This window comes from Rousettus aegyptiacus, unplaced genomic scaffold (assembly GCF_014176215.1).
Source record: "Rousettus aegyptiacus isolate mRouAeg1 unplaced genomic scaffold, mRouAeg1.p scaffold_m13_p_3, whole genome shotgun sequence".
NCBI classification, from domain to species: Eukaryota; Metazoa; Chordata; class Mammalia; order Chiroptera; family Pteropodidae; genus Rousettus; species Rousettus aegyptiacus.
Genome location: NW_023416306.1, coordinates 140,567,327 through 140,579,629, shown reverse-complemented (window position 1 = coordinate 140,579,629; position 12,303 = coordinate 140,567,327). Strand labels below are relative to the sequence as shown.

Genomic DNA, 12,303 nt, shown 5'->3' with positions numbered 1-12,303 from the left:
AACCCCTGTACGGATCCTGGGAGCCCAGGTCTCTCGCTTTGGGGACCAGGCGATATTTATAAGAGCACAATGAGTGGCAGAGACACAGAGTTTCTTAAATAGTTTGTTCTTGGACTTGTATATTCATCTTTCTCTTACCTACTCGCCCACACCTCACTCCCAGGCCTCCTTTCTTAGTACCGTGTTTGAGAAGGTATAGTCATGTTTTTAAGCTTCAGTCTGACTTGGTTTCTGCATCTGATTCACACACATTACGCTAGCATGGAATGCACAAACCAGTTATCTCCCGCCTTCACTCACCCTTCCCTAGCCTTAAGTTTCTTTACCTTCCCATCTTACATCGTATGGGGTTTCCTTTCTCCCCTTCCCTAAAACAAAAACAAAACAAAAAGGGGGAGGGGGTAAAAGGGAGGACAGGAAGAGGAGGAGAAGGTAAGGAGAGGCCTCCTTGTCCATCATTTTAATTATACAATTAGTTCACATACTCTGGCCCATAATGTATATTTTAAAAGGAGCTCAGTGTCTTTCAAGAATATTCTGGTAATGTCGGAGGCCTGGATTTGTTGCCTGCTCGTCCCCCCGTGCAGCAGCGGCCTGTTTTCCTCCCCCTGTTGTGTGTTTTTATTATTTTCCCTCTGGCTTAGATGTGTCAATCATTCTCTCCCTGCCATTGGTTGGAGAGTTTGCGTCAAAAAGTTGCCAGAGAGGCGCTTTCTCAGCAAATCTCCCTGAGAGCGGAACCGACCTCAGCTCCAACTCAGCTTCCACTGTTATTAAAAATAAAAATCTTAGAGCAGCCCTCATCACGTCTGCTTTGTATGTATCACAGAGGGGCCTAAAGCGTTTTGAACTCAAGCTACTTTCCTCATTTTCTGTTCTTTAAAAGATTTTTTTTTTCGTTGGGTTTGACTTTTTTGGAAGGGTGAAGACTGCAAGGTTGCTAACCAATACTCTTGATTTCTTTTAGGATAGCTGGCTATTTGGAATTTTGAAGGATAATTTCCCCCCCCCCCCAACCTCGCATGCGGCTGTAAGGTAAGTGTCCGTCTGTCTTGTCTGTCTGTATCCGTATCTTAAGTGTCTTTCTGTCCACCCAGTACATCCAACAGACAGACCGATGCACCTCTGCGGACGTAGACATAGTTCTCCTAAAGGCTAATGTATTTTTTTCCTTCGTAAATTTTTGTGGCGTAATAACGATCATTGTGGGGAAAAAAATATGATCTTGAGATGAGTGCAGGAGTGGGAGGAAGAGAGGGAGCGCGCTTCTGGGCTCGCGGCTTGTGCAAAACGTCGTGGAAACCCTGCGAGTCTAACGTAGGGTGTTTTGGAGCGGTTTTGTTTGTAGTTTTGTTTTATGTCAACGCCCATTCTGGGCTTCTCCCTGCGATCTTTGCGTTTTGGCCTTCAGCTGTGGTTGGGTCACTTGGATTGATCCCAAGAACGTTTTCGGATCCAAGACAAAAAGATGCGGATGCAGCGAGAGGGAGGGATGGATAGATGGATGATGATGATGATGATGATGATGATGATGATGATGATGACAGACGCCTCCCAGAGACGGCTGGCTCGCTGGTCGTTAGGAGCCGCCGGCCGCTGCTCGAGCCCCTGCCTGTACCTACTGAACGTAAGAGGAGAGCCGAGAGGGTAGTCGAAGAGGCGGGGAGTGCAGTCAACTCCTGTCGGCCTCCTCTCCCTCAGCTAAGAGCAGTTCCCTCAGCTTTGCTCTCTGTTCTCGGCTTCTTCCAAAGGCCTCCAAGTCTCCTTTTTCTTTTTGGATGCCCCTTCTCTCCTACCCCCCAAAACCCTGAGAGTGCAATAACCCTCGTAGTTGTTGTGGTCCCAGACCGGGTCCCCAGGCCGAGCGAGCGTAGAAGAGTCGTTTTACAGTGTGACTTTTCCGGGGACGGTTTAGGGCTGGCCCGCGTAGCCCTCCGCGTTTACCTGGGGCGGGCAAAAGTGGCGGTGAGTGGCCCCCGTTTCACCCGAGGCTGCGGCGGGGCCCGAGACAGGAGTCCTTCCGGGGGGAACGCGGCCCCAGGGCTGTTCGCGGACCCGCGCCGCAGCGGGGTTGGCCTGCGCGCTCGCGTCCACCCCTCCGGGGCTCGGGAACAACAGGGCATAGTAGCCTCGGGCCAGGGTCGAGGGGTGCGCTGAAGCCCAGCCTCAGCTTGCGGTCTGCCCAGGGTCCCAGCCCGCAGCCGGCTTCAGGACGTGTCGTGCTGCAGTCTCCTTAGAAGTCTTCGTGTTGATGCGTTCAAGTGACTCCTGAAATCGTGGTCCGATTTCAAGATACATTTTTGAAACACAAGTCCCCCATCAGAATTCACCGACTTGGCTTTTTCCTCCTTTACAGACATAAGTGGGGTGCAGGGACAGAAGGCCTGGGGTGGTGGATTATTTGGGAGGGAACATGGAAGTCGCTCTTTGACATTCTCCCGTCCATCCTGGAGCTGCAGGGACGTTTTTTAGTCACCATAAGTTATTAGCACCAGAGAGGAGTTGGCGAGAAAACTCCTCCCCCCAAAGGAGGTAGACACCCAGACCTCTCCTCACGAGCTAACACCGGGCTTTCTCCTCGCCATAATTAATAGTCAAGGCCAACCCTTCTGGCACGTTCTTCCTCCTTCCCTCGCGGGTGGCAGCGTTGTTTGATTCCCTGAGGCCAGAAACTTTCACTCGAGTTCGCCGGAGAGAGGCCGCTGTTTTTCGCTGTGGCCACACATCTCCTTTTTCTTCCCCTCCTCTTCCTCTGCGTTGTCTTCCCAGCCGCAGGCCAGTCGCCAGTCCGCCTAGTTTTGTTTCCTTTCCATCATGCAGAAAATTAATCAGCCCGGGCGAGAAGCAGAGCTGAGCACGGCGGCCTGTAATTAAGGGACGTGTGCCCCTCGGATTATCTCGTTAGTTTATCAAGAAAACATTTATTATAATTAATTCTCGGACGAGGTAATTATTATTGAGCGAGGACACAGCAACTGGTAGATAGGCTCCTTGGAAGAAAAAAAAACGTGGGTGGGGGTTGGGGAGAGCGACAGATTGCGCGAATTGACCGTTAGATATAAGGCGGCGCGGACCGGGGCGGGCAGTGGAGTCGGACCTCGGGCTGCGAGCTGCGGGGCTGCGGGGCTGCGGGGCTGCGGGGCAGGGACACAGGACTGAGTCACTTGCGCCCGGAGGTGCGGGCGCCGACCGGCTGCAGGGACTCGCCGCGCGACCGCCGCCCCTTCCTTCTAGGTAGGAGTTCTCCAGTGGCCGCCTCGTGAGCAGTCATTTTGAGGCTTATATTTTTGAAAAGGTATTTCTTTTTCCCCTTCTGGGCTCAGCTTAGAGAGGAAGGGAGAGAGGAGTGCCTCTGGGCTTTGAAAGTTAGAAGGGCCCATGGCCTCTTTGAGTGCATACCCAGGTTGACTGTTGAGAGTTTTTCAGAGTTTCGATTTTGGAGTTTTTTCCTTCCTTTTTCTTTGAAAACTTGATGTAGTAAAAAGGCGAAAATAGTCTGTCCAAGAATTTTAGCCATTTTGCAGTGGTAAGGGCAAAGGAGCTCCAAGAAGGATAGAGATCCTGGTGCTTTCTGTTACCGCTTTTAATGTCGAGATGTGTTACTTTAATGTATAATGTGTCAGGCATTTCTAATTGGGTGAGAGCCCTGCATGTAAGAGCGAACTCTTCCATATTTATCATGTGTACATTCGATATGATACAAGTTTTTTTAATAGTAGTTCCGAACTTTCCAACATAGTGAGATTGCTTTAAACAAGAAAGAACTCCAGCTTAGAGGCTATTTAAACAAATAAACGACTATTTTAAAGCAATATTATTTCCACAGCCTCCAAATAACTGTCTCGAAAAGAAAATAGAAATCATCAGGTCTCTGTTGTATGAGCAACTAAATTAGTCTTCTTGATGAGATTATACAAACTCCAGGAAGGGCATTTATAAAATTATATTAAATTAGATCTGACAGTGGAAAAGCATGATTTTTGTGCTATGAATTTAAATTAGGAAGAAGTTGCAGTAACCTAGTTCCATTTGTGGAACTTTGTGTCTTTATTTCTTAAGCAATGTAAATATAAAAACCCAAAATCCTTAAAACCCAGTAGGACCTTTGTGAAAGTAAGAAGGAATCTCTCCTAATCTTATATCCGCCATTTTGAAGCAAACTCTCAGAGTATCAAAGTTGCAAAGTAGAGATCCTTCCAGGATAAGTGCCATCTTTTAGGAAAATAAAAGCCAGATTTGCCAACTGCCAGCCTATATTAACATCCATTTTGGATCACTTGGCTTGGAGGAGTGAGAGAGACTTGGCTGAAGAAAGTAAATAACTTTTCTTTTTCTTCCTTTCTTTCCCTTCCCTAAGCAATTTTTCTTATAGGCTTGTAGGAAACTTGAAAGGTGGGGAGAAATTCTATTAGTTTCACAACTTTGGGTGTTTGTGTATCTACTTTCTTCAAAACTAAAATGTACAAAGGCAGTTAGAGTTAACTGGAAACTGTTGGAGCTGCTGAGGACCCAAATGTCGGAAAATGTGCCTCTAGCAGGACCTGCAGCCTCCACACATCAAAATCAACATGGAAGCGGCTTGCACTACAAATGCGAACCTTTTCCACTTGCAGATGTGGGGGCCTCATTTTCTGATTGGTGGGATTCTAGTGTTATTTCAGAATTTCTAGCAAACCTCATGCCAATCTGGAAGAAGTTTTTTTTTTTTTTTTTGCACTGTGTTTAAATATTTGATAGGTGTCGATATAAAAATTAAATACATGTTTGTTTAGCTTTAGTTATTTATACACATAAAATCGAGATTCTGGAAAACCCCAATAAATCTGTTACTTACCTCAAAATCTAATTACCCAGACTACTAATTAGGTGAAAATGATTACTGGAAATGACTTTAAATGTGGAATAATAGTGGTTGAGCAGTTTTCTCAAGTTTGTCAATTAGCAAGTTGGTATTTTAGATGTTAAATGCACTGACATTTTAGGTTCCAAGCTGTTGAAAGTGGTAAAAAGCTAAAATAATTAAAATCTGCCTTGGAAAGGCAACAGTCTGGGGAGAGGTAGATTTCTTGAATTGTTTCTTTGTTTCTCACCAATGGGCTTTGTTATCAGCATTATTTATTTAGCCAAAGAGTTCTTTGTCTCTGCAAATGGCCCCAATCAAGTTTTGTTTGAGACAATTAGCTAGTGCCAGCCAATGAGCCCTATGCAAATGTAGGGATAGGAATGCAACGTGTGCATTTGAAGGCATGGGGTTTTTGTTCTTCGGGAAGGCAGATTGTAATTGCTTTCTTCGGGTACTTTTTTTTTTTTTAAGTTTAGGGTGGGGGTGGGGAAGACAGGTTTATCAGGTCTCCAGCCCCTCTAGTTTCTGAGCAGCTGGGGGTTGGGGAGGTAGGGAGGGTCTGCAACCCCTTTAAAAGCCTCTGCCGTGAGTAGCCCGGGCTCTTTTCAAGTTAGTGGTGGAACGTGGAAGAGCTGCTACCTCCGAAGCAGTAAACCAGCACCTCTGCTTGTTTGTTTGCTTTGCCCTTAGTTCCACTACTCCAGACCCACCCACCAAGGACCCTGAATCTGTCCACCCCCGGCGAAGCGAGACCTTCCAGCTGGGTCCCCCCGATTTGGGCCGACTTTGCGCTTCCTAACAACCTTAGCATGATGTCTTATCTTAAGCAACCGCCTTACGCAGTCAATGGGCTGAGTCTGACTACTTCGGGCATGGACTTGCTGCACCCCTCGGTGGGCTACCCGGGTAAGTGAGCCCCGCGGCACTCTTTCCCCGCCCTTCCCGACGCCTGTCCCGCGGGGATGTGACACCCTTTACCCCGGAGCTCCGGGGTTGGCGGTTGCACCGACCGCCGCCCCAGCTCCGGGCGAAGTCCCCACTGGGTTTTCCTTCTGAGAAGCAGCTCTGAGTCACCGGGCATTTACTGGCGGAGTTGAGGATCGGGGCAGGAGAGAAGCGAGTGGACCTACAACGCTTGCACAAAATCACGTCGCTTGATCCTTAATTAGAATGAATAGGGGACGCACATTGGAGTGGGGCGAGGAAGGTTACTGCTCTTGTCATTTTGGGGTGGGAGGCCCCTTCCCATATCGGGAAGCCTAAATCTTCGGAAGTACCCTCTTGGAGAAGCTGGGTTTCTCTTAACAAATTCTCCTCTCCAGCCTAGGGCTTCCCCTCTGAACTCCAGGCCCTACGCTCTGATGCATAGAGGTGTGACTTACCTTGAGTGTGGGGGGCCTTGTTTTCTGATCAGATCTGATTTTTTTAAAAATCCTCATAGAAGTACGAAATATGCCCCCATTTTAAAGATGGGTGGATAAAGGCCCTTGGAGTCCTAAATCTCAGGATCTCGAGCAGGGTCGAGATTCGCACCATCAATCCAAGCTGCGGGTCTGTGGATCGTTCGACTTAACAGAATGGATTTTTTTTTGTTGCTTGTGTTGTGCTTTAGGGTTGATTTTGAAGGACTTTCGGGGTTTCGTCTTTTTGTTTTGTTTTGTTAGCTTTGGAAGGGACCGTCTGGCTGGAGAGCTCTCCGACATCAGGCGGAGTACGGCGGGATGGGGGTGGGGGCTTCCTCACAAGGGGCAGTGGAGGTCTTGGGACCTCCAGTGTCGCTGGAGATGCCAGGGCCGGGAGGGGGTGGAGAGAACATTGCTAGGCTCTGGGTTGAAAAAACTGGGAAGACCAGGGGAGGGCTGCGGAATGGGGGTGAGGGGCAATTGGATCACCCGCAGAGACCCCTATGACTGAGAAACTGCTCCCCCACCCTAAAGGGCCCTGGGCTTCTTGTCCCGCAGCCACCCCCCGGAAACAGCGCCGGGAGAGGACGACGTTCACCCGGGCGCAGCTAGACGTGCTGGAAGCGCTGTTTGCTAAGACCCGGTACCCAGACATCTTCATGCGGGAGGAGGTGGCACTGAAAATCAACTTGCCTGAGTCCAGGGTGCAGGTAGGGCAGATGTAGACAGATTTACCTTTCCTGACCGTGCCACCCCTCCCTACAGCACGGTGTGTGTTGAGGACCCAGCAGAGCCCCACGTCTTTGAGATGACCAAAGGAAGGCTTGAAACTAAATGCTCCACAGGAGGCCAGCAAACTGTTCTAAGCCTCCTTCAGTGCCTGATTTCTCCTGGACCTCCTTTTTGTCCCCTTACCCCATCCAATCCTATTAGCAAGAGTCTTCCTACTCAGGATGCAGAGTAAGACTCCCGATTCAGCTGCAGTGATGAAGTACAGTCCTGGAACTCTTGGGTCCCTGGCCTTCAGAGGCCCAGCCTTGGCAGATTTCATGTACTGTCACATTATATTTTAATATGTCCTTTCCCCCATTCTCACCCACTTTTAAAGATGAAAGTTGCTTAGCTCCTGGATAGTCCCAATATTTTTACAGATGAAGTAATAAATGACTTGCTCAAGGTCACTTGTCAGTTTGGTGGTAAAGCCAGGCTGTAGAAGCAGCTGGTACTCCTACCAAAGAAATTACACAAGTGTTTTCTTCAACTTCTTACTGATGGAACAGAATTTGCTAGCTCTGAGCCAATAAGCAGATAAAATAGTTGCATAATATCCCTGGTAACACCCTCTCTCCTTCCTTTAGGCCCCCTTTACTTGATCTTAAGCTGGAAAGAGAAAGTAAAGTCCAATTTTCCCAGAATGCAAGTCCCATATAGAGTTCTCTGGAAAGAATGTTTAGCACCTAAACTACATACACACCAAAGACTCACCTTCATCATCAGAGTTAACTGCAAACCAGGAAAGAGGCTTTTTCAAAGTAAGATGGAAGAAATTTTAGCACTTATAAGACTTGAACAAAAATCTTCCCTAAAAGAAAATGACTGAATGGTTGGTGGTGTTGCACTCAGCCTTGGTGACATCATTTTTACTGCAGTTAGGACACCTGTGTGGAGAGCCCATATTGAAGAGGACAACTAAGGACTTGTTGCCCAGAAAATGCTGGTAGTTTCTCTGATAAGCCCCCTCACACACCAAACACAGCTGCTTCATTACAGAATGTGAACAGCGCTGGTGAAAAGAAATTTTCAAAGTTGCAGGCAGAAGCTGAAGTTGACAAGCCAATGAACATAGTACAGAAAACAGAATCTATGTGCTGAGTGGCACTACCCTGAAGGCACAGACACCAGTCTCGGACTTGAGACCAGTAGAGAAGTCTGTCCTTGAGCTCAAAGCAGAGATGTACTCCATTTACCATAAAGAAGGTGTCGGCAAATAGCGGCTTTCAGACCTTCCTCAACAGGGTCACTTCTCCTTGGAGCTTTCTTTGTGAGTCTTTCTAGGAGAGACAAAAAGTAGAGTGATGGAACTAACCTCTATAGCATTTATTCCCTGGAAGATGGACTATAAACTGTTTGAATTTAGGCAGTTCTTACTGACATGTAACGACAGAATTATTTTACCTCCCTTGTATTTTCCTCCAAAAGACATGGATACAGTCTATTCCATTGTGAGAATATTCCAAAATATAGCACTGTATGTGTGTGTGTGTGTGTGTGTGTGTGTGTGTGTGTTCGTTCAAGGTGAAATAACATAGGAAAGTGAGGTGGAGAATTTTTAGCCACATTATTTGGGTCATTATCCTAAATTTTATTGTGGGCTAGATGTACATAAAGCAGGATCAAGTGCTTTTAGACAGAGCCTCCCTTCCCCAACTTTCTTAAAGTTCCAGGAGCATATATGGGAGTACTACATAATAGGTTTTCAGTGGCAGGAAAGACTTTCTGCTTAGCTCATCTGTCCATGCAGTACAGGTTATAATCTGGGAGCCAAGCCACTCTTGTTATTAATGAGTTGGTAAAACCACATTAAAGAGGTTTCTTTCCCTTTCAAGGTATGGTTTAAGAATCGAAGAGCTAAGTGCCGCCAACAGCAGCAGCAACAACAGAATGGAGGTCAAAACAAAGTGAGACCTGCCAAAAAGAAGACATCTCCGGCTCGGGAAGTGAGTTCAGAGAGTGGAACAAGTGGCCAATTCACTCCCCCCTCTAGCACCTCAGTCCCGGCCATTTCCAGCAGCAGTGCTCCTGTGTCTATCTGGAGCCCAGCTTCCATCTCCCCACTATCAGATCCCTTGTCCACCTCCTCCTCCTGCATGCAGAGATCCTATCCCATGACCTATACTCAGGCTTCAGGTTATAGTCAAGGATATGCTGGCTCAACTTCCTACTTTGGGGGCATGGACTGTGGATCTTATTTGACCCCTATGCATCACCAGCTTCCTGGACCAGGGGCCACACTCAGCCCCATGGGTACCAATGCAGTTACCAGCCATCTCAATCAGTCCCCAGCTTCTCTTTCCACCCAGGGATATGGAGCTTCAAGCTTGGGTTTTAACTCAACCACTGATTGCTTGGATTATAAAGACCAAACTGCCTCCTGGAAGCTTAACTTCAATGCTGACTGCTTGGATTATAAAGATCAGACATCCTCGTGGAAATTCCAGGTTTTGTGAAGACCTGTAGAACCTCTTTTTGTGGGTGATTTTTAAATATACTGGGCTGGACATTCCAGTTTTAGCCAGGCATTGGTTAAAAGAGTTAGATGGGATGATGCTCAGACTCATCTTCTGATCAATGTTCCAAGAGGCATAGAAGGAAAAATGAAGGTCCTTAGAGGGGCCCACCAACCAGCAACCTGCAATGGACAAACCAATCTACTTAAGATCCTGTCATAGTTTTAGATCATTGGGTTTCCTGATTCTCAAAGTGATCAAAAAGCATTCTAGCCATGTGCAACTAAATACCACCAAAAATAAAACTAAATTGTGAAGGAAAGGAGGGAAGGACATAGCCTTCTTAAGCAGAGGTGTTCCAATGTTTTAGCTAATCCTTGGTTGAATCTTAGGAATGGACAGTGTCTCAAGCTCACTCACGTATCATGACCAACTGTTAGTTGGCACTGAATACCTTTTCAGGGCTGTGTGAATTGTGCGACTGATTGTCCTAGATGCACTACTTTATTTAAAAAAAATATTGTTCATAAGGAGTCAATATGTAGTTTAAGAGACAATCAGTGTGTGTCTTATATAAATGGTACATCTGTGGTTTTTAATCTGTGCTAGACTTCAAAACTGTGATCTCCTGTTATTGTATGCAACCTTGAACTCCACCTCTGCAGGAGTTCTTCTGTGATTAAATAGGTTTATAATTATAAGCAAAATTCAGAGCAACTGAGTAGTTATCTAAAAAGATTACCTTTGGCTGGAGGTGAGCTGCACTGAAACTTTACAATAAAATGTCTCTGGACGAGGAGAGTGAGAGAAGAGAAACAAAAGGACACTCATTCATCTGTAATTTACTGTTGGTAAGCCTAGCAGTAAAAAGACATTGGTCAATTGCTCTGACCTTGATGAATTTATAAACTGAGATCATTGTTGTTTATGCTTGCAGATGTTAACTGGAAAGTTATATATGCATAAACCTTCCTGGATTTGGCAGATATGTATAATTATATTAAAATGGTTCTAGCACAAGATTGGGTCCAGTTTAATTCATATCACTATTTATGAATAAGAAGCCTACATTCAGCCTCTTTTTCCCAAAACATGTTTTTCTTAGGTCAGAGAGCAAATTTTATTTTTGAATTTTCAGGGTCTACTCTAAAGATGAACTAGATATGAAAGAGTGTGGTGTGTAAACTTTTTGTGACTTTCACCAGGATTGCTCTGAAATTGAACACAGAGAGCCTAACAATCATTAGGATCTTGCTCTCCTTGCCTTTCCCTCCCTGCTGCACACACCCAAACGATCTTAGGCACTTTATTAGTATGCTTTAACATGGATCAATTTTTTTTTTTAAGAAGGGAAGAACTGTAGTACCACAGAGAAAATGAGAATGACAAGAATTCCGTGTTTTTATTCTCTTATTTGATTAAGGGGATTTTTTTTAACTTCCAAAAAAAATAAGGTAAACGCGAGGGAATGTAATTAGAATCTGAAAGCAATTCAGGCAGAAATGATTTCTGAACAAAAGAGTTCCAGAAAAGTTTTAAAACCTATAATTTCAGTAGTCGAACATAAGGCACGCTGGTCAGTTTTTTTTTTTTTTTAAAGAAAATACTGAGGGAAAAAAATAGATCCCTTCTCAGTTGTACCTGCATTGTGTAAGCCAAGCACCAGAAAAGACAAATGGGCAATGATCATGGTGCTCCTCAGGTCAAAGCAATATTTAATTTCCATTTTAAGCTTGGGCTCTTAAATTTGACCAAAATTAAGCGACTCTTGATTATAACTATATAAATGAAGTTTAGCAGTTGCTACAGTTGTTTTCTGGCTAATTTTTCCGTCCCTGGCTGCGCATGCTCTCTTGAACCCTACACCATCTTGCCTAATAGGTAAATTTTTTATTTTACTGCGAAAGAAAATGCAATCGTTGACTGCAAGATTTTCCAGTACCTCCTGTAATAGTCACCCTCTGTAGTTTATTCACATCGAGGTGAAATCGGGTGGAGAGAGGATTTACGTTATGGTTTTCCAGGTTCTGAGTCTTACCCTCCCAGCTTTTCTCATGCAGCAGTAAAGCAGATCCAGAATAATTTATTACACTGCCTTCAGTTTGCAGGATGCCCCACAAAGGGTGGGGGAAGAGTACCCTGTCTTTAAAAACAATGACTAACAACGGGCTACTCTGCAAATAACGTAGTTAACAGCTTCTCTCCTGATACTTTAAAAAGAAAGGAGGTGAGAAGAAGGCGCTGGGCACCCTCTGAAACGAATTTTTCCATCACCTTTGCACAAGTTCAGTTGAACAGACTACGCAGTTAAGTCCCTTTGAATTGAGGGCTAAGTAGAAATGAATTCTCCCCTGACCGCAGGCAACCAAGGGAAGGAAGGGGAAGAAAAGGCGGGCGGGGAACACGCGCTGTCTTCAAGATATCCAGAGAGTTCTGATCACCACCCCTAGTCAAGACCGAGTTTAATAAAGTTAAGCCCAATAATAACACTTGGTGTTGAAATGACGCTACCCTTCAAAGGCTTCAGGGAGCCACATCGACTACATATTGGCAATTAATAATGACGGGAAATGGCAAAATAATCTTCGTTTGGGGTGGGAGGGGCCGAGGTGAGGGTGGGGTAGTTTGCTTTACAAAGATCTGTTTCCCCAAACCTTTATCTTTCCCACAAAGAGTCTTGGTCCTTTGTATTTCACCTTGGGAGTGTCTCTTACCTTCCTAGATAAGAGAAATTCAATCAAGTCAATTAAGTTGCGGCTTTCGAAACCTCTGAGTTTTAGATAATGGTCAGTTTCCTCAACTTCTCTCCTACCCTGTTCCCTCTAATCTC

General features: G+C 45.6%; 1 protein-coding gene across 4 annotated transcripts; it reads left to right on the top strand.

Moving 5' to 3' along the window:
- Positions 1 to 706: 706 nt before the first annotated feature.
- OTX2 (orthodenticle homeobox 2) lies at positions 707 to 11,280 on the top strand. Of its 4 annotated transcripts, none has more exons than XM_016156112.2 (5): positions 707 to 816; positions 968 to 1,035; positions 5,534 to 5,749; positions 6,805 to 6,956; positions 8,853 to 10,623. In XM_016156112.2, exons 3-5 carry the CDS (start codon positions 5,653 to 5,655, stop codon positions 9,471 to 9,473), a joined length of 870 nt encoding a protein of 289 aa, XP_016011598.1. In that variant the 5' UTR covers positions 707 to 816; positions 968 to 1,035; positions 5,534 to 5,652; the 3' UTR covers positions 9,474 to 10,623. The 4 variants fall into 4 exon arrangements, with proteins under 4 accessions (XP_016011598.1, XP_016011597.1, XP_016011595.1 ...); XM_016156111.2 differs by having other exon boundaries at positions 6,781 to 6,956; XM_016156109.2 differs by having other exon boundaries at positions 718 to 1,035; positions 8,853 to 11,280.
- The last annotated feature ends 1,023 nt before the right edge of the window (positions 11,281 to 12,303 follow it).